Source organism: Vigna unguiculata, chromosome 2, assembly GCF_004118075.2.
Source record: "Vigna unguiculata cultivar IT97K-499-35 chromosome 2, ASM411807v1, whole genome shotgun sequence".
Classification (NCBI taxonomy): domain Eukaryota; kingdom Viridiplantae; phylum Streptophyta; class Magnoliopsida; order Fabales; family Fabaceae; genus Vigna; species Vigna unguiculata.
In genome coordinates this window covers 25646427-25665368 of record NC_040280.1, presented here as the reverse complement: position 1 = coordinate 25665368, position 18942 = coordinate 25646427, and the positions used below count along the sequence as shown (strand labels likewise).

The 18942-nt window shown below is 33.1% G+C and overlaps 4 protein-coding genes across 6 annotated transcripts in view; 2 read left to right on the top strand and 2 right to left on the bottom strand.

Annotated features, from left to right (window-relative positions):
* The window catches only part of LOC114173420 (putative disease resistance protein RGA4), a 69788-nt gene that overhangs the window by 40998 nt on the left and 9848 nt on the right, over positions 1 to 18942 (bottom strand). The window lies entirely within an intron of this gene.
* LOC114173424 (protein CYCLOPS-like) lies at positions 918 to 6114 on the top strand. Of its 3 annotated transcripts, none has more exons than XM_028057810.1 (12): positions 918 to 1153; positions 1300 to 1704; positions 2091 to 2137; positions 2403 to 2543; positions 2718 to 2769; positions 2850 to 2902; positions 3377 to 4044; positions 4258 to 4301; positions 4393 to 4438; positions 4958 to 5006; positions 5108 to 5239; positions 5658 to 6114. In XM_028057810.1, exons 2-12 carry the CDS (start codon positions 1519 to 1521, stop codon positions 5779 to 5781), a joined length of 1542 nt encoding a protein of 513 aa, XP_027913611.1. In that variant the 5' UTR covers positions 918 to 1153; positions 1300 to 1518; the 3' UTR covers positions 5782 to 6114. The 3 variants fall into 3 exon arrangements, with proteins under 3 accessions (XP_027913611.1, XP_027913610.1, XP_027913612.1); XM_028057809.1 differs by having other exon boundaries at positions 1279 to 1704; XM_028057811.1 differs by having other exon boundaries at positions 920 to 1704; positions 5111 to 5239.
* Positions 9274 to 13684, bottom strand: LOC114173428. Its single transcript, XM_028057822.1, has 5 exons — positions 13227 to 13684; positions 12412 to 12542; positions 11608 to 11733; positions 11316 to 11443; positions 9274 to 9982 (listed from the first exon to the last, which is right to left on the bottom strand). The coding sequence occupies exons 1-5, from the start codon at positions 13444 to 13446 to the stop codon at positions 9670 to 9672; spliced, it is 918 nt and encodes a 305-aa protein (XP_027913623.1). The 5' UTR covers positions 13447 to 13684; the 3' UTR covers positions 9274 to 9669.
* On the top strand, positions 14041 to 17705 carry LOC114173421 (replication protein A 70 kDa DNA-binding subunit A). The gene is made up of 2 exons (XM_028057805.1): positions 14041 to 14509; positions 15130 to 17705. Exons 1-2 carry the CDS (start codon positions 14232 to 14234, stop codon positions 17471 to 17473), a joined length of 2622 nt encoding a protein of 873 aa, XP_027913606.1. The 5' UTR covers positions 14041 to 14231; the 3' UTR covers positions 17474 to 17705.

The following is an 18942-nucleotide window of genomic DNA, read 5'->3' as shown; positions in this document are numbered from 1 at the left end:
ATTGAGATAATTGCATTTATAAGTGTTTAGATTTTAATATATTACAAGTAATAATTTCTGTATTACTTTTGTTAAATAATTATATTTTTCTGCTTATAAAATATTATTTATGTGAATACATATAATTTTATATTACACAATAAAATTTATGCATTTTATCATTTAAATTACTAGTAAAAATATATTTAGTGTATTAAAAATAATATTATTTTTAAATTACTTTTGAATTACGTAAGGATAAAAACATAAATGTATTTGAAAATTTTTATTTTAAAATATGATGAGATAATATCATTAAGATAATTATAATATTATTCTCAAGGTATACCATAATAATATTCAAATTTAGTGAGTTCATGTGGCCTCACTTGGATGAATACGGTGAAACTAGCTTCTAAGTTTAAACTTAGGATTGTTAGATGAATCACCTGATGGCTGGACGAGAAACAAAGTTTAAAAACATGAAATGAACTTCAGTTGTCACTTTAAAGCAATGCTCTTCATTCTCGTATATTCTTTAACTTTTTTAATTTTACTTGATATGAGACTTATTCACTTGAATTTCCAATAAATATAAAACTTGAAATGTAAATGTTTGTCCGAAACTATTCATGAGACATGATGGAATTTAATGTTTAGCATGTAACCAGCACTGAGGAATGATTTTCACATCCTATGAAGAGAGTTGAAAGAACGTTGCTGCGTTGCTTAGCCAACAATGAAAGCGCCATCTCAACAGCTTCCAATTTTAAAACCAGAAAATCCATTGAATATTCCTCAACGTTCCTTTCACACTAACCTCTTCCAATTGCACCACCTGCGGCATTTGTTTAGTGCTTAAGATCACCAAACCCTCATTATTTTAATGTAACGATTCTCTTTGCTTCTTTCAAAAGCTAAAAACTTTTCTTACTTTTAAACCTGCCCATTAAACTTCCACGCGGTTTCTAACCATTCAAGGCTTCATTTACCGCCGCAACATTTTCACTTTGGTTGCACACAAGAGACAAACCAGTGCTGCAAAGAATCTTCACAGAATTTATTTTTCACTGTTCGATGCCACTGTTCTGATATTTGTTTAATCAGTGAGAAAAAAGAATCTACTATTCAACTTTTTGTCATGGAACAAAGAAAATACCGAGTCCTAACACAGGTTGTTTTTCTGTTTTTGTGAAGTTTCACGTGTTAATTGTTGCAGGGAGCTGTTCCTGTGTTGCATGTTATGTTAGTTTGGATACTCACTCATCAACTCTTTGTTTTTTTCTTCCCTTTTTAAAGTAATATTTTCTAGTTTGACAGAGTTTAGAGGCTTGGATTGTGGGGTTGAATTTCCAGAGAGTGATATAAACGTTTGAGAAACGAAGTAGGTTATTTATTCCTCTGGTTTTGGATGATGGTATTATCATATACGACACAGAATTCAGCTGAAAGCTTTGTTGTGAAACCTGAAAAGCTCAACCAAACTTGAGTTGAAAACAGTATTCAGCAGCTTCAAGTGTTGACCTGAGGCAGAAGAAAATGGAAGGAAGGGGTTTTTCTGGCTTATACAAGAATACAAGTGAAGAGTTGTTCCTGAAGACAGTGATGGAGAGTCCTATTGGTATGCCAGTTCCTACCATGGATATGTTGGGATTCAAAACCGTTTCACAAAGCTTCCGCACCGACAGTGAAGAGCTCTTCAAACGTTGGTTAACAAATGGAGAGGCAAGTCACTATGAATGAGACAAGATCATGTTACTTTGATGTTTGTTGTTTATGTTCTTGTTTTGTTGAACATAAGATCAAAGCAGCAAATTTTCTTGACATGCATATTTTCGTTTAAGTTTCTAAACAATTCCTGAACTTCATATCTCGTTGTATGTATATTTGAGCACATATACTAGTTGACTATGATTGGGAGAGGATGAAAAATTTAGCAGCTACCACTCCTCTGGGTTTCATTCAAGATCAGTTTCTTGATGATGATGAATTAATTCTATGTAGACATTTTTTGACTAGGGAACTTGTACTTGGATACTTCTCACCTTATGTTTCTTCATGCTTCATTTCTACTTACACTTTCTTTTGATGATATCTGTTTTGTAAATCAGGGTTACAATTCATCAAGCATGGGACTAAATAGTCGATTATCAAAGAGGTGAGTATGTTTATGAAAGTAACACGTTTTGTTAGTATTACTTGGGTGAATTTCAAAATTAAAAAAGGTATGCTTGTCATGATAGAGTTAATCAAGATATTCAGTTGCAATTAACTTTGATTTTCCAGTTAATCCTTCATTTAATCATGGCTTCAATAATTTTAAATTTTAATTATGCATTTTTTGGTGATAACACTCGAATTTCCTGATGCATAAGTCCTAATCCTTGTTTTGTTTTGAAATTGTGATTGTGTTGAAACAGCAGGATCTCCACTGAGCTAGCAAATAATGTGTCTAATGAGCAACGTGTTAATGTAGCTTCAGAGGGAAGAAACAATGACAAATTGTACATGCAAAATAACCTTTTTACCAATGATGTTTCAGGTGACATCAATTTCCAAATCAGGTAATTGTTGTATCTTCCTCAAATTGCTATGCATATGAAATCTTTGCAAACCCAATTTTATTTCATTGGACTTTATTGCTTCTTCCTTATTATCTTTACTGTGAATTTCTTTGTCAACAATTCAAGAAATAATATGATTTAGAAAATTTTTCAATACCTGCCAATTTTTTTCAGAGATCCTGTTAACAGAGAACTACAATCTACCAGTGACCTGTTTCTGGCCAAGGTTTGTATATGTCAAACTCATTACTTAAGCTTTAGTTTCACAAAGCTTCATGGTCATTCAATGTCTAAATATTAATGCAGGCTTGGTTTCTTAGTGATCAAAGAGTAACAAGAAGCCGGTCCTCTGAATTGAGGTACCATTACCACACCCTCTGTACTTCTGTTCTTCAAAATCATGTTTACAAGAGGCACTTGCACTATATTAGTTTCTCCGTTGGATTTTATAAGGATAACTTAGTGGTAAAAATTGGAAGGGGTGGGAGAGACTGTGGATTCAACTCTCTCGGTAACAATTTGGTGATATAAGGTTGGGTTGGAAAGGAGAGTGGGAGAGATTGTGGGTTCAACTTCCTCAACCTATAATGTAAAGATACAATACGTGATATATGTATATCGAAAAGTTTGTAGAAATTATTAAAAACACGATAAACGGATATGTGTCAGATACGGATTCGTATATCAACTAACATCGCTGATAAAAAAAAACTATGGTTACATCCATACAAAGTCATACATTAGATCCTAAAGGTTTAGATTTTTACTTCATTGTTGTTATGAGCTAATTTGAACCATTTGTCTGATAGAAAGTTGAAACCACTTATTTGCAGGCGGAAGTATACTGAAATGCAAAATGCTCAAACAAAACAAGGAATAGAATCAATGAGCATAGCCCCTCAACATGTGGACACAACAAAACAAGAAATTGCAAATTTTAATGGTTTTGATTACATTACTGTGTGTGAGATTCCAAGCCAAAAGGGATCATTCATGTCTCCATCCAACTCATCTTCTTCTACCTTCCACGCTCATCAAATGGTTAATGCAGATAAAGTATCATCTTGTGTTAGTATGCTAAAGGGTACATTGCAACGCAAGAGACTATGGAACCAAGTTGAGAAAGAAGCTGCAGGAGATAGTGGCTTAAATGGACTTTTTTGTCCTCAAGAACCAATTTTCCAAACTGGTTTTAGTGAAGAACAAGAAAATTGGAATCATCAAAAGCTAATAAATGTGCAAGGAGCCTCTGCTGGTCAAATTAAGGATCCTGGAGTTTACTTTGCTTCAGATGGTTTTGCAAACCAGACAAACCAAACATATGTTGCAAATGTTTCTCGTGAACCTTCTCAAAGCGAATCCTCTGCTGCTGCGCCCGTAATCTCTTCTGGTTTAGATGCATGTGAAGGTCCCAGTAATTCAAATCAAAATCTTTGTGAAAGCTCGTGGAAACAAGTGGGAGTGAGTAGAAGTTCAGAAAATACTCAAAACAGAGTCAAAGGTATGAAAATTACACGATGATGGAGTTGCATTAGATCAAGTATCATACTTCACTTCAGCTTTCTTATATAATCATACTTAACACACAAGTATCATATTAGATCAAAATCCTTTACACAACAAATAAGGTCAAAAATGAATCTTTTCTTGATTATTTAAATTTCTAGCCATGCCCATTTATTTGTATTACACTGTGTTTTCTTTGGAAATGCAGGTGTCAGAGAACAGATAATGGATAATATAAAAGATGACCGAAAGGTATAACCTATTTTTTTTTTTCAATTGTGACTACTATACCAAAAGATTTTAACATTTTCTTAATATGAATTAATCTGGCCAAATTGTGCAGAGGAAAAGTCTAGAAAGATACGGATCTGTAACATCAGCTGTTTCAGGTAGCCATTTGTTTTATATTAAATGTAGTTATTTTTCTCTAAAGAATACCTCTGCATGAGGGGTGTGTTGGAAGTCTCACGTCGACTAGAGATAAAGTCAATTTACAATATATAAGTGAGGTGAAAGCTGATTTTATGAGATTAAGTTAGGCTTAAAGTCCACTTCTAACGATAACTTTGATTCTCTCTATTGCTTGACCCTTCGTGAAGCTTTTGACCTAAACTTTAGGAACCTCAGCTCAAGATTATTAGTAAGCGATGTAATAGTTCTTTTTGTTAATAGCACTTTCTCTCAATGAAACACCTATACAAGTAGCTTTATCTGGTAAAATCTTGCAGAGTAGACATTTTAATTATCAGTTCAAAGATTTAATTTCACTGAAAATTTCACCTTCTGGTGAATGTCACAGAGCATTTTATGTTATTTGTCAGTGTGACAAAAATATAGAGAAATTTCTTTACTTTAAGCTGTTCTTCATCCATAATTTGACTATGTCCCTCTTATACATGATTATGCAGAGGAGAAAGGGGACAGCACAAAAAAGCGTAGAGTGGAGCGTTCAAGGAAGTATGTTGAAATAAACTGATAGTCTCATCCTATGTAATAGAACAATTGTTCTTTGTTTTAACCTCTTTAAGGCTTTTTCTAATGATAACAACATTGTGAAGCAGAATGGCTGAGGCAAAGGAAAGAAATTTGACACCATCAGTTCCCTCTGATATGCAAACTGTCTTGAAGCGGTGTGAAAACCTTGAGAAGGAAGTTCGATCACTGAAACTTAACTTGTCCTTCATGAATAGGTAACAAAAATTAAATCACTGTTAGTCTAGTTTAACATGTGTTTCTGTTGCCTTAATACACCATTATGAACCATACACAATAACCAAAATCATTGTTTTAAAAATATAGAGACTACTCCTACCATGCCAAATAGTCTCACATCGCTTAGAAGTTAATGCCTGAAACAGTTCAAATACTCATTTTAACTATAAATCTATGACAGAACTCACACTCTAAAACGGACAATACATCGAATGCATTTTGATTGACAATGATTTTATTATGACTTGGGTCAATTTCAATGACTTAAAACACATTTTATCTTTGGAATTCCAGAGTCAATTTTGCTTGGATTGACTGCATATGCATATATCTCCACAAGATTGCGTTTTAGCAGTTAAATTTGATATACTGAACTCAAACACTGTAAATTTTCAGGAAGGATTCTGAACAAACCAAGCAGATAGAGGATCTTCAGAAGCAGAATGAAGACTTGGCAGATGAAAAGGAACGTCTCCTTGAAGAGATTGAAAGAATTCTTTCTGAAACTGGAAAAATCTAATCTTTTGCTTCCCCGCTACTTTCTGCTCAGAAACTATTTAGTGTTCAGACAAACTGTGACAAAAAAAATCTTACCACAGTTAACTTTTAGACCAAGTGATGGTAAATAGTGAACCTCTGGATTCTGTTTGGTAAAATATAAATGCTTGGATCTCTAAATTGTTATTGTGATAATGTATTTGGTAAAATCTAACTCTTATTAGAGATTTTAGAGGCAAGAACATTGAAGCATGGTTATTCATCCAGAATTTTACAAGGGATTTAGAGTCTTAGATGAGTGCATTTATCAACCTAGACATTATTATGATTGGAAGATATGTTGTTGAATTTATCATCTAAGAAACTTACAAGAATCTTTTCCTAGATTTTTTGTTTCAGTTCATAAGTGATTTCACATTATTTGAAAATATGGTTAAATTAAGAGATATGTTTTGTTTAAAGTCTACTGTGGTATTACAATTTATAAATGATCTATCTTATATTAAATTAAAAAGTATTTATTCTTTTGTTATCTTAATATTTAAAAATTCGATCTACATGATTTTTTTAGGGTGAAATGTACAAGTATTTGCAACTTTTTTTAAGCACAATAACAAAAGTATCGACTGTTATTTATATTATTGTTATAATTTTGTTTGAGGTTTAATTACATTCCTTAATCAAGTTATTAAACTTTAATGTACAATTTTTTACCTAAAATCCATGTCTTGCTTTATTATTGTATATTTTTCATATAACAAGTATTAATAATCTTAATACAGTATGATTCTGATTTTGGTTCTTCATATTTTAAAGAGTTTATTTTTATTCTTTAAAATGAAGAAGATATGATTTTAATTTATAAACATTAAATTTGAGGATTAAAATAGTTTTTTTTTTAACTTTTTTTATTCTTAAGAACTAAATCCATATTCTACTAAATTTTGAGAGACTACACTAAAACTTTGTTAATTTAAGAAATAAAAGAGAATTTAACTTCCAACTTGAAGAGACTAAAACATAACTAAACCTTTTAACAATATTCAAGTTAGTAACTATACCTCTTTTTCCAAAACATTTTTGTTTTGAAAAAGTAAAGCGAAATATATAGAAGGGGAGTGAGGAAAATTTTAAGATATTTAATAATGCTTAATAAGGTAAAATTAATTAGAAAACAACATTATATAGTCATGTTAAATTTATATTATAAATATATATTAAGTTTAAAAAAAAGGATTTAATTATCTTTTTATCAAATTATTATTTCTTTATTTTATTTTAATTGGAATCTCTATTTAGAACAAGGTCAATAAGTCCTTCAATTAAAAAAAAAATACAACAATATAATTGTTTCAAGGTTCAATTAAGTTATTCGATTTTTTAAAATACGCCTTTCAACAGTTAAATTGGATGTTATTAGTTTTATAAATTGTATTATGTATAAATTAAAATCTTTCCTATTTATTTGTTAACAATTTTACTGTTAATCATATGAAATGTGATGCCATTGTTGCGCTTTTAAAAAGTGTTGGACTTGAATAATTTATTAATAATAAAATCATATTAAATACAATAAATGAATAAATCATAGGATTAAAGACAATTAAACCTAAGAATAACTATATCTTAATTCTCTCTCTAGATTATTTATTAAGATTTTTTTTTGAAGATATCTATCAGTAGATTTTCAAATGAGAGAGGTCATACTATTTCCCAATCATTCTTTTACTCTTCACCCTTTCTTCATCTTACCTGTATTCGAGTTCTTCAATTTCCATTGGACATTTAACATTTGTTCATTTAAATTTCTTTCGAATTTTCGTGCTTTCTTTTAATTTCAACACACTTAAATTCCTCTTCTTTTCTCTTGTTTAAATATTTAAGACTTACGAATTTATGTTTACTTTCTTTTGTACTTTTGACGGGCATGTTTCACATAATGGCTATCCAAATCTTGAATCATTCTCAATACCACTTCAAAGATTGCATTACTTCTAACATTTCCCTTTTTGGACAATTTTTCAATTTTTTTACTAGAACTGGAATACAAATTTGATTTACACCGAAAATAAATCAAATATAAACTTTGAACCCATGCATTTATAGGAATCCAAAATAGCATAGTTATTTCAATTATCTAACATGACCGATTCGGTTATCCGGATATGTATATAAATCAATGTCTTAATCTATTCAGACAAATAACGTTTTAACTCAAACTAGTCATTCAACTTCGTTGATGAAGGTATTTGTCTCCTCCACCGCCATATTTTTAAAATGATTACATAGGGACTTTCGAACAATTTTAATTCAGAATTCTTTCGAAATAAGTTTTCCAAAACATATAAAATGAATATAAATTTATTGAAATAAATTATTCAAAGCATATGACATGTTTTCTAGAACAAACTTTTCAGAACATGAAATGTTTTCTGAAACAAGATTTTCATAATAAGTTTTGTAAAACATTTAAAATATTAAACTTTTCAGAACAAGCTTTCCACCAATTCCATATTTTACTCTTTCTCTCCCTCTTCACTCTCAAAGAATGCAGTAGAGAACAAGGATACAGTTGGAAGTGCAGCAAAAAATGAAGATAAAGTGACAGTAATGGCTGTAGCAGCCGCAGGGTAAAACTTGACACAGTAAAAGAGAATATTTTTCTTTTCTTTTTCTGTTAGATTATGTTGCAAGTAATAATCATCCAGGTGCAAGAAAAAAAATGCTAAATTGTCAAAATCCAGACACGGTTTTTATTCAAAGTTTTCACTATGGTCATTTAGAATTAAATCATAAAATTATGTCATTACTTGAGTCAAATTGCAATAGTAAACAATTATTCTGGAAACAAATTCGACTAGTAACATTTTGAAAGAGTGGCTCGACAGATCTCTTTTATTTATTTTACATATTAAGTATATATGAATATGATACTGTCGAACAATTTATTAAATTTGCAGTCAAACAAAATATATGAATACGATATTGTCGAACAATTAACTTAAATTTGCAGTCAAACAAAATATATGAATATGATACCGTTGAACAATTAATGCAATTAACATTCAGCAAATTATTGAAATGATTCGTCAATTGTTATCTCTAATTAAGCTGAATCTCATAAGGCCCATGAATAGTCTTGAAGATAGAAAATGGTGTTTGAAATATCACAAACATCACAAGTTGTCAATATAGTTAACCACTTTATATAGGTTCCCAATCTTCAGGATCATATTAGATAACTTGACAAGCCAACTCTGAAATAAGTGTTACACAGATACTATTTGCACCATGCATTTGAAGAATGAAGCGATGGCAGCAATTTCTATAATTGATGCATGTCAGAGTAAATAAGGGAGTTTTATCATTAGATTTGTCAGGTACATTCATTTTACAACATATATTAGCATTGACGAATAATTTGAATCTATTTAGAATTTGGGATTTATTTGCAAATGACTAGGATGTTCAAGGATAAATTATATTTTTTCTTTCATGACCATGACATCAAACATGAAAAATAAATGGTAAGTCCATTTCATTCTCAAGACCACCAAAATCATTCCAACAAATCAAATGCTACAGTAATGAATTTTACAACTTCTTTAACTAGTGCATAGGTGGCTCAACCCCGGCATTTCAAACATATCCGACATATAAGATACAACAATGTAAACCACTATTCCCAAACTCCCTGTTTTAACTAAGCTTAGCATTCTTTCCTTTAATAGTAAATGAGTACATTTACTTTAAACTAATGCAGTTTTAATTCCTCCCCTCCTCGAACTATACATAACTTCGTTACACAGAGCGACACTCATTTATCATGTGACAAGAATATCACCTGCTGCAGTTATAATATTACATTGCGATTCTGCGAAAAGGACATTGCTCTTTCTAAAAACGAGTGCTATAATTTAGGGAAATTAAATATGTCCATGAGACCAAGTCTCTTCCCATATTCTATAGCTAACCAAGCCACAAAAGATAAGTATGCCAAAAGAAAACAAGCGCGCTTGATGAGAACGGCATTGACACGCCAAGGAAACATCCATGTTGTGAAAGATTGATATATAGATGATAGCAGTATATGTAGGAACCTAATGAAGGTTATGGAGATCAATGAAGTTAAGAATCCACTTACAACTCCAATTAAAGTTTCCCACCTCCAATGCTTGGCCCTTCCTTTACTGGAAAACCAGGAAATTGCCATCTCCATAGCCCTGATAGGATATCCATACCAATAAATAATTGTTTGATAAAAATACCGTTTTTGTAATTAAACGACATATATTTATATGAAATGCCACTCAAACATAATAATTATGTTGATACAAAAAATCACAATGCACCATATATAAATTTAGGTTGTCAATACTGCACTTTCATGGAAGCAAGGACAGCACCAGCACTTATAGGATGACAGAGTGAGGATTATGACCAGCTATGACTCTCAAATCAAATTCAATACTCATCCGAGCCTTGTTCTAATTTACTTAATTAATAGGATATAACCCAAAGTTCATTGGCTTAACGACTTGAAAAAAATAACAGACCGCCCAACTTTCTGTAGTAAACAACGTTACCAGAAATAAAAGGTAGTAGTAATACAATTCAACCTAATCCCATGTAACCTAGCTTTCACTGTGTTCACAATCGACATCACTAACTTGTTATGGGCAGAAGGAATTTTAATATTTTTCTTCAGAAGGATATGTTTACCATGAGAAACGACTCTATATCTCAACACTTCCTGTCTAGAAACATAATAATTATGTGTTCACTCAAAGAACCTTTTGTACAAAAAATATCAACTACAAATTTTATACATGGACTAAACATTGATTGGGGAAAAAACAAGATTCTCCGCTATTTGTTTTCTTGGGTATATCAAGGAGTTATCATGAATTAATCAGTTGAACATATGAATTTGAGTTTTTGACTAAATCCCCACCAACCTATGCCCAAGTTTATTTGCCCTCTTCAAGTAAACAAGCCTGGTTACACATATGGGTGGCCATAAAAAGCTGTATCGAGGGTGTGGATATTTTTTTCGTGACTATAACTGTTTATATTAAATAACAATGGTAGGACCCCAAGAATAACTAGTGTGAGTGAACAGTAGGGTAAAAGGGGGTGGCCCGTAGGAATCCATGCTGGCAAGAAGAATGGGGAGCATGAGAATTCTGTTGTGGAGGCTATACAACACAGCAGTGGGATAGTGAGAGGGAGGGAGGCATGGGATAGTGAGAGGGAGGGAGGCAGACATTAGTTGGGAGTCGGGACTTTCAGGAAAGAGTGAGCATTCAGAACCCTTATCACCTTGATACAGAGGCCTTGGATTTGGATACAGCATACAAAATTCTATTATTTCTTTGACATCAAACAAAAAACAACTAAAAGTTGAACAGAGAATGATAAACCTTGAAAATGTTAAGCTTACAATTGTTAGATTCAGAGTTTCCATTCTGCATTCCCGTTTTAATTTAGTAATATAACCTATACATTCATATAGAATGCACAATGAAATATAAGAAAATAGTATAGACTACTCACATGGTAGAATACTCTCTACTCTTTTCAAGAGTAGACTGCTGGTGGGCATGACAACCAAAAAGATTATCTTGAGGTAAACGAACTTTGGAAATGCCAGATGTGTACCAGCAATTGTAAGTTTCATTGACCTAATAAAGGCGGGAGAAAATTAAAAATGACAATATTTTGAACTATGTTGAACTGGTAAATATTGCAGTTCTTACTATATATGACATCATTATGAAATATACATCCAATCAAAGAGGTTCAGCGAGACAACATAGTACAAAAGGCCACAAGTTGAGACCCCTACCTTAAATTTATATTGTGTCAGCCATGCAGCACCAAAATTAGGTCTGCAATATAGAGGAAGGGCCTCATTTGGAGCCTCAGCAAATGCAACTTGTGTCTGACCGGAAAAGTGATCTTTATATTCTACCTGAAACAGTATTAATATAAACTATTTATAGCAACCCAAAAGAACTGCCAAACTCTAGTCATCGTAACCATAAAAAAATAAACCATAGAAGAGCTTTGTGCACACTGATGCATAATGAATTGGTCGTTAGATATGCTAGCATGGTCTATATTTACATATACGTCACTTGGATAAGAGAAAACCGTGTAAGTTTCTCAATCAAAAGAGATAACTATATAAGGCAAGATATATCAGAAATGATATTACTTGGTACTAATAGTTAATAACTAGCAGCCTAACACCTAAGCTCTTGAAAGGACTAATACTAACAGTTAGCTCAGATTCACAGACCAAAGAAAACTTTTACCACTGATTACTACTAAAGTTTTGTGAGGTTTCTAACTCAGAAACACAGTCCATCCTTTGTTCTAAATTATTGATGAATGTTGGATTTATCCTTAGACTTTGGCATATTCAAATGAAGGGGAAAGATTGAAATTTCCAGGGCGTTTCTCTCTGTTCTTGCCAGGTGATCTGACTATTGGAGAGCTTTACTGCCCAATGAACTTGTTTATTAACACAAGTTTCCATTCCATAGTCATTGTTAGGGATAAAATTTTATCTTCCTTCTCAATATTAAAGCAAAAAAAAAAATCTGTTTTTACTAAAATAATAAAAAGATTAACTAGTTATAATAACCTTGAATACTGAAGCCCAATAGTAATCATAACGGCAGCGAAATTTGCTTCTTTCAAAATGCTGAAACACATCCTTCGCTTTATAATTTAACAATCCAATTTCGCAAATCTTAGATGACCTGATATCAACACCTGTAAAATAATTATGCCATACAGTTTAGTGTGAAGTAAAACAAGCAATAATGCCTTCAATTATCCGTGAAGCAAGCGACTATAACAATAACAGAAATATCAGTGTGGCAAACATAATCAAATCAATCATTAGGAAGTGTAATTTGAAGGTAGCATAGATAATTTGCTTCCTTTTCATAAATCAATCAATGGAAATATATACATATACATTTTTGCTATCAAGAAAAAAGAAAAAATCAAGACTGTTTATACAGGACAAACTTAACACAGGCTATTATGCATCTAAACCAGAATACAGAGTTTTTAAAGCTTTCAAAATTTCAAATTGTTGGAGGTTGAAGGCCTCAAAGTATAACCAGATTCATAACAACGGAAAGTTCAGGTAAAAGCATCGTCTAAGGCTTCTTAAATCGTTACTAAAGAAATACACATCTATATGCTTTACACAGAGCAGGTAAGCATTTCCCCGTTCCCACCACATTTTGAAGTTCAATATAGTCATTTTGATCTGAAAATTAAGTAACCAAGAAGTATGAGCAGCTAAATTAAGTTAAATTTGTCAAACCAAGCACTAAATCAACTTCCTCTGCTTAATTTTCAGCTTTCCCGTGTGTCGAAAATACATAACCAAAGGAAAAAAAAAAACAGTTCCCCAAACTAAGCTTCGAAGATTGACTAACTAACCTGTGGAGACGATTTTGCACTGTGAGGGGAGAGAAATGGGGTTGGGAATAGAGAAATCGGCGAACATGAGAACCAGCAAACCAACCAGAAAGGGAATTGAGAGAAAGAAGAGGAAGGGGAAGACAATCGCAAGAACCCATCGCAGTACGACAAATACGACGCCGTTCTTCTTGGGCGGTTCCTGTTCTTGGGAGTGGGAGTGAGAATCAGAGGGATCCATGAATCTGGAAAGGGCTAGGCCTTGCCGGAAGAAAAGTGGTGTCAATGCCGGTCACCGGTGGTCGGAACCATTTAACCGGTGATCGGAGGAAAGGGGTTTCGGTTGGAACCGCACAACGGGAACGAGATATTTGTAGGGTAACGGAAAACGGGATTTGGTTGGTCACGTGGTCATGGTCAAACAAACACCACACAAGAGTCTAGACTATTGATCATTCAACTCCCTTGTGTTGTGCCTTGCCTCCTTTAAATTTTCTGATACATGTCAATTTTCGTCTCCAATATTTAAAACGCTACTATTTTATATCATTAAAAAATTAAAATTCAGACATAGATACTGAATATTCAGTATGTAATAAAATGTATTATAATGATAATAATTTGAATTTATCTATTTATTACTTAAAATTACAATATTTAAGCATAAATTGTGTATTTCAATAACTAATTAAATAATTATAAAATTTAAAAATAAATTTGTCACATGTTATTAAGTTATGTAAAGGTCAAATAAGTCATCACAAGTTTTAGGGATACGGTAGGAATTAAAAAATTCCCAATACTCTTTATGGACATTTCAGAATTAATTCCCCCATTCGCAGTTCGCGGTTCTCTCTATCGAAACCACTTATGGCGCCTTTTACAATTATTGAATCGCGCTAGGGTTTCACACTCTCTTGTAACCTCCCACTTTCACTTTGTGTTTGATTCGATCCCATTTTCTGGGGTTTTCTTTTTTCGATCCTCATTTTTTCAGCAAAACGAAATAAGAAGAGAACAACAACAATGGCGGGGTCACTGACGCCAGGGGCCATAAAAGAAATATGCGGTGCCAATTGTTCCAGTAGTTTGAAACCAGTGTTGCAAGTTATAGATTTGAAGCTGGTGCAGTCGCAACAAGCCAATAACACCGAGAGGTACCGGCTGGTTCTATCTGACGGTTCCTTTTACCAGCAAGGCATGCTCGCCACGCAGATGAACGAACTAGTTCATTCTGCAAAGTTGCAGAAAGGTTCCGTCGTTAGGCTCACACAGTTCATCTGCAACGATGTCCAGAACCGCAAGTGAGTTCTACATCTTGTTGACAGGTTTTGTCTTAATTTTTTTTTCCAAGTTGTTGAAATTTCTGTGAGAAAAAGGTGAAATGCATTTTATATCATTGTGTGAATTTTTTTGGATAGTGGTGATACTTTTAAGCGTTCCTATTCTTCTTTTGGGCGGGATTTTCATTGAATGCTTGTGGTTGAATTTGGGTAGCGGTTGGTTGCGGTTCTTGATATCGTGGAAGAATCCTGAATACCAATTGTGGCTGAGTTGCAGTGCTGTTGCAGAACCTAAATGTTGACGTTGCAAGCTGTTTTAATATCCGTGCTTTGGCTGGTTTTTGTTTTTATTTTGATGTTTCATATCTAATGCATGTATTATCTTTCACTGCTAATGCATTTCATTTACGTTATGTTTTCTCTGTATTAAATTTGTGTTTTTCAAGACTTGATAATCTAATGGGCTCAAGAGAAAGAATTTTCATGGGTGATTATTTCTTGTGGTGATTTTATAGTTCCGTGATTGCTTTGGTTGAATGATTTACTGTCAGTGCTCAGTGGGAGACAGTTTTGCATGTTAATTGTAGGTGTATTTTTTTCCCATTTAGATCATGATTTGGCTGTCTAATTGTTGGGAACAGGATCATTGTCATCATTGACCTAGACGTTGTAGTGGAAAAGTGTGAGTTGATTGGAGAACCTGTTGCGTTACCAAAAGATGGATCTGCAGAATCGGGCACTGGTCAATCAGGAGTCACCCCTGGAAATTCACAATCTTTGAATAACCGTTCACACCCAGGCAGCATTTCTGCTAGACCGAATGTAGGCAGCATGCCTGCTAGACCGAATATGGCCGTACCATCTCCAGATCATCCAAGAATGAATGCTCCTGCCAGTAGTGTTTATTCTGGTATTTCCAACCCTGGATCTAGTTATTCTAGTAATGCACCTCCTACATATCCTAAAGTAGAACCCGGAGCTAATTTTTCTAGATCAGCACCATTTACTGGATCTCATGGTGATCAGAACATGGGTATTCGTCATCCCCAATCTGAGACTTCAAGGACCTTGCCAAACTCTTTTTCTCGTGCACCTCAGCCTATGTATCGGCAACCATCTCCAATGTACACTAACAGAGGGCCAATTGGAAAAAATGAAGCTCCCCCTAGGATAATTCCAATAGCAGCATTGAATCCTTACCAGAATATGTGGACAATTAAAGCCAGAGTAACAGCTAAGGGAGAACTCAGGCACTATAACAATGCTCGAGGTGATGGCAAGGTGTTTTCATTTGACCTTTTGGATTCTGATGGTGGGCAGATTCGGGCAACTTGCTTCAATAGTGTGGCTGATCAGTTCTATAATTTGATTGAAGCTGGTAAGGTATACCTAGTTTCCAGGGGAAGCATAAAGCCAGCTCAGAAGAATTTCAATCACCTTCCCAATGATCAAGAGTTAACCCTTGATATGACATCGATCATACAACCATGCCCTGATGATGATAACTCAATTCCAAAGCAGACTTTTAATTTTCGCCCCATTAGTGAAATTGAAAGTTTGGAAAGCAATACCATAGTGGATGTGATTGGTGTGGTGACTTCAATTAGCCCTACAGCTTCGATCATGAGAAAAAATGGTACTGAAACTCAGAAGAGAACACTCCAGTTGAAAGACATGTCTGGCCGAAGTGTTGAGTTAACATTGTGGGGAAATTTTTGCAACGTGGAAGGACAAAGGCTGCAAAATATTTGTGATGATGGGAAATTTCCAGTTTTAGCTGCAAAAACTGTCAGAATTAATGATTTCAATGGAAAGTCTGTTGGGACTATAATGACTAGCCTACTGTTCGTAGAGCCTGATTTTCCAGAGGCTTACACACTGAAAAGATGGTTTGAAAATGAAGGGAAGAATGTTCCAACTCTCTCTATCTCCAGAGATACATCTAGTTTTCCTAAGAATGATAATCGGAAAACTGTATCTCAAATTAAAGATGAGAAGTTAGGGACTTCAGAGAAGCCTGATTGGATATCGGTCTGTGCAACTATTTCATACCTAAAGTGTGATAACTTCTGTTACCCAGGATGTCCTATCATGATAGGGGATAGACAATGTAACAAAAAAGTGACTAACAATGGTGATGGAAAATGGATTTGTGATAGGTGTAACCAATCTGTTGACGCTTGTGATTATAGGTACATACTGTCATTCCAGATAATGGATCACACAGGTGTAACATGGGTTACTGCTTTCCAGGAGAGTGGTGAGGAGATCATGGGCATGCCTGCAAAAGATTTGTATTATCTGAAGTATGAAGAGCAAGATGATGAAAGATTTGCTGAAATCATCCGGAAGGTTATCTTCACCGAGTACGTGTTCAAGTTGAAAGTAAAGGAGGAAACATTCAGTGATGAACAACGCGTTAAGTCAACTGTGGTTAAAGCAGAAAAGGTAAACTATGCATCTAAATCCAGAGTTAGTTTGGAATTGATTGATAAACTCTTGACTGGGAAATCAGAAGGTGCTACCACCGTTACCAACTCGTTATCCGGTAATACTGGAATGGGGACTGTTGAAACTGGTCAAGTAATGCCACCAGCTTATAACCCAATAAAGAGTAGCACTAATAGTAATAGAGATTTTGGGATGCCAGCAAATCAAGTGGGTCAACAACAATATGGAAACCAATATGGCAATTTTGGTTCAGCAGGTGCTGCTGGTGCATATACATCATGCACCAACTGTGGAGGTTCTGGTCATACTTCTATACTTTGCCCAAATGTTAGAAATGTGTCTGGACAGTCTTCAGGAGGGGGCTTTTCCAACAGGGCATCATATGGTGGATCAGGTGGTGGTGGTGGTGCTTCTGGTGAATGTTTTAAATGCCATCAACCTGGCCACTGGGCAAGAGACTGTCCTGGTTCCGGTGCAGCAACTGCTTCATATGGAAGCACTAATACAATGCATGGAAGATTTGGAGGATATTGAAATTTTGCAAGCCCTTGTTGTCTTTTTTGGAGCTCAGTTTCACTTGTTTCAAGTTCCTCTGTCTTAAATATGTAAAAGCAGTTTGGGCCTAATTCTGTATATACAGGACATAATTATGTGGTGTTGGTGCGACGGTTATCGCTGCCGACAATGCAACTGTCAAACCATGTCTTTTGATCTCGACCATTTTACTATTTAGCTGATGCAGTTGATCATTATAGATATGTTTTAATGCTTGTTTGTTCAAAATGTTATGAGAATTATCCTAACCGTAACTGTGAGACGGAAAGGTACTAACTAATGATTAAAATTCTTTCATGGTTAAAATTATTTTTTGATGTTAATAATAAATTTTAAGAATAAAATAAATATTTTCTTGAATATGACATTAATACAATAAATAATAAGTTATTTGTTATATTTTCATTTTGTACATCATGTTCAAAAAAAACCTATTGAATGAATGTAGATATAAATATAAATTTATAAAATTATTGACTGACTATTGGAGAAAATATTCATCAATCCTAGATACCAATGAATGATTTTGTAATGTCCAATATGATAGATTAATTTATTGAAGTTTTTTGACATTTGTACCTTACTTTGAAAATAAGATAGAGTTCTAAAGAATAAAGGAAAATATTGTTACTTTTTTTTTCTCTAATGGTTAATGAAATTAACATTATTTTATTGAAACGCTAATTAGCGTAATAATTTGATTAATTTTCTCTAAACCTATATTGCCAATTTGCCACACAAATCAAAAATCCAATATCCTAATCCTTATTAAAGAGATTAATATTTTTATCGTTAAATTAAATAATTTAATGTATCAAACCAATGATTATCCTAAATGGAATGATTTCACCACACTAATGTTATAATATCTATATCTATATATAAAAATATTTTTATATACATTTCCTTTTCGATTATACCTATTAAATAATTCTATTATTTTAAATTACAATAATTATATTTTTATTTTATACTGATAATTTAAGTTTAATTAATTTTTAAACTAAAATGTTAGTTTATTATTTGATCTTTCAAAATCATTATTTATTTAAATTTAATTATCTTTTTAAATTAAATTAATTATTCATAATAGTTATGATAAAAAAATACACGTAAACATACACGTAGTTAGACCAGAAAAATGAGTTGTGGTCCACGAGCTAACCCGTGAGCTATTTTGCGAGTCTGTCAAAATGAGTTCGGATGAGTTAAAATTTTCAATCCACCATCTTATATGACTAGGTCTATGTAGCTCGCTATCCATTAACCAATTTTTTATTTATTTTAATTTAAAATTTTATATAAATCATTTAAAAAATTAAATTTTTATATTAAATTTTTAATATGTAGATACGTAATAGTATCGTAACTTATCTTATTAAAAACATTAATTAATAAAAAAATTAGAAAATATTTATATTATTAAATGTTTTTAATATATATTTAAA

Excerpts from the sequence above, each read along its gene's own strand:
- LOC114173424 (XM_028057810.1), top strand. The coding sequence starts at position 1,519 with ATGGAAGGAAGGGGTTTTTCTGGCTTATACAAGAATACAAGTGAAGAG. Across the intron at positions 2,138-2,402 it reads AATAGTCGATTATCAAAGAG|GATCTCCACTGAGCTAGCAA; the intron begins GTGAGTATGTTT and ends TTGAAACAGCAG. Across the intron at positions 2,903-3,376 it reads AGCCGGTCCTCTGAATTGAG|GCGGAAGTATACTGAAATGC; the intron begins GTACCATTACCA and ends ACTTATTTGCAG.
- LOC114173428 (XM_028057822.1), bottom strand. The coding sequence starts at position 13,446 with ATGGATCCCTCTGATTCTCACTCCCACTCCCAAGAACAGGAACCGCCC. Across the intron at positions 11,734-12,411 it reads ATTGGGCTTCAGTATTCAAG|GTAGAATATAAAGATCACTT; the intron begins GTTATTATAACT and ends ATACTGTTTCAG. Across the intron at positions 11,444-11,607 it reads TGACACAATATAAATTTAAG|GTCAATGAAACTTACAATTG; the intron begins GTAGGGGTCTCA and ends CGCCTTTATTAG.
- LOC114173421 (XM_028057805.1), top strand. The coding sequence starts at position 14,232 with ATGGCGGGGTCACTGACGCCAGGGGCCATAAAAGAAATATGCGGTGCC. Across the intron at positions 14,510-15,129 it reads AACGATGTCCAGAACCGCAA|GATCATTGTCATCATTGACC; the intron begins GTGAGTTCTACA and ends TGTTGGGAACAG.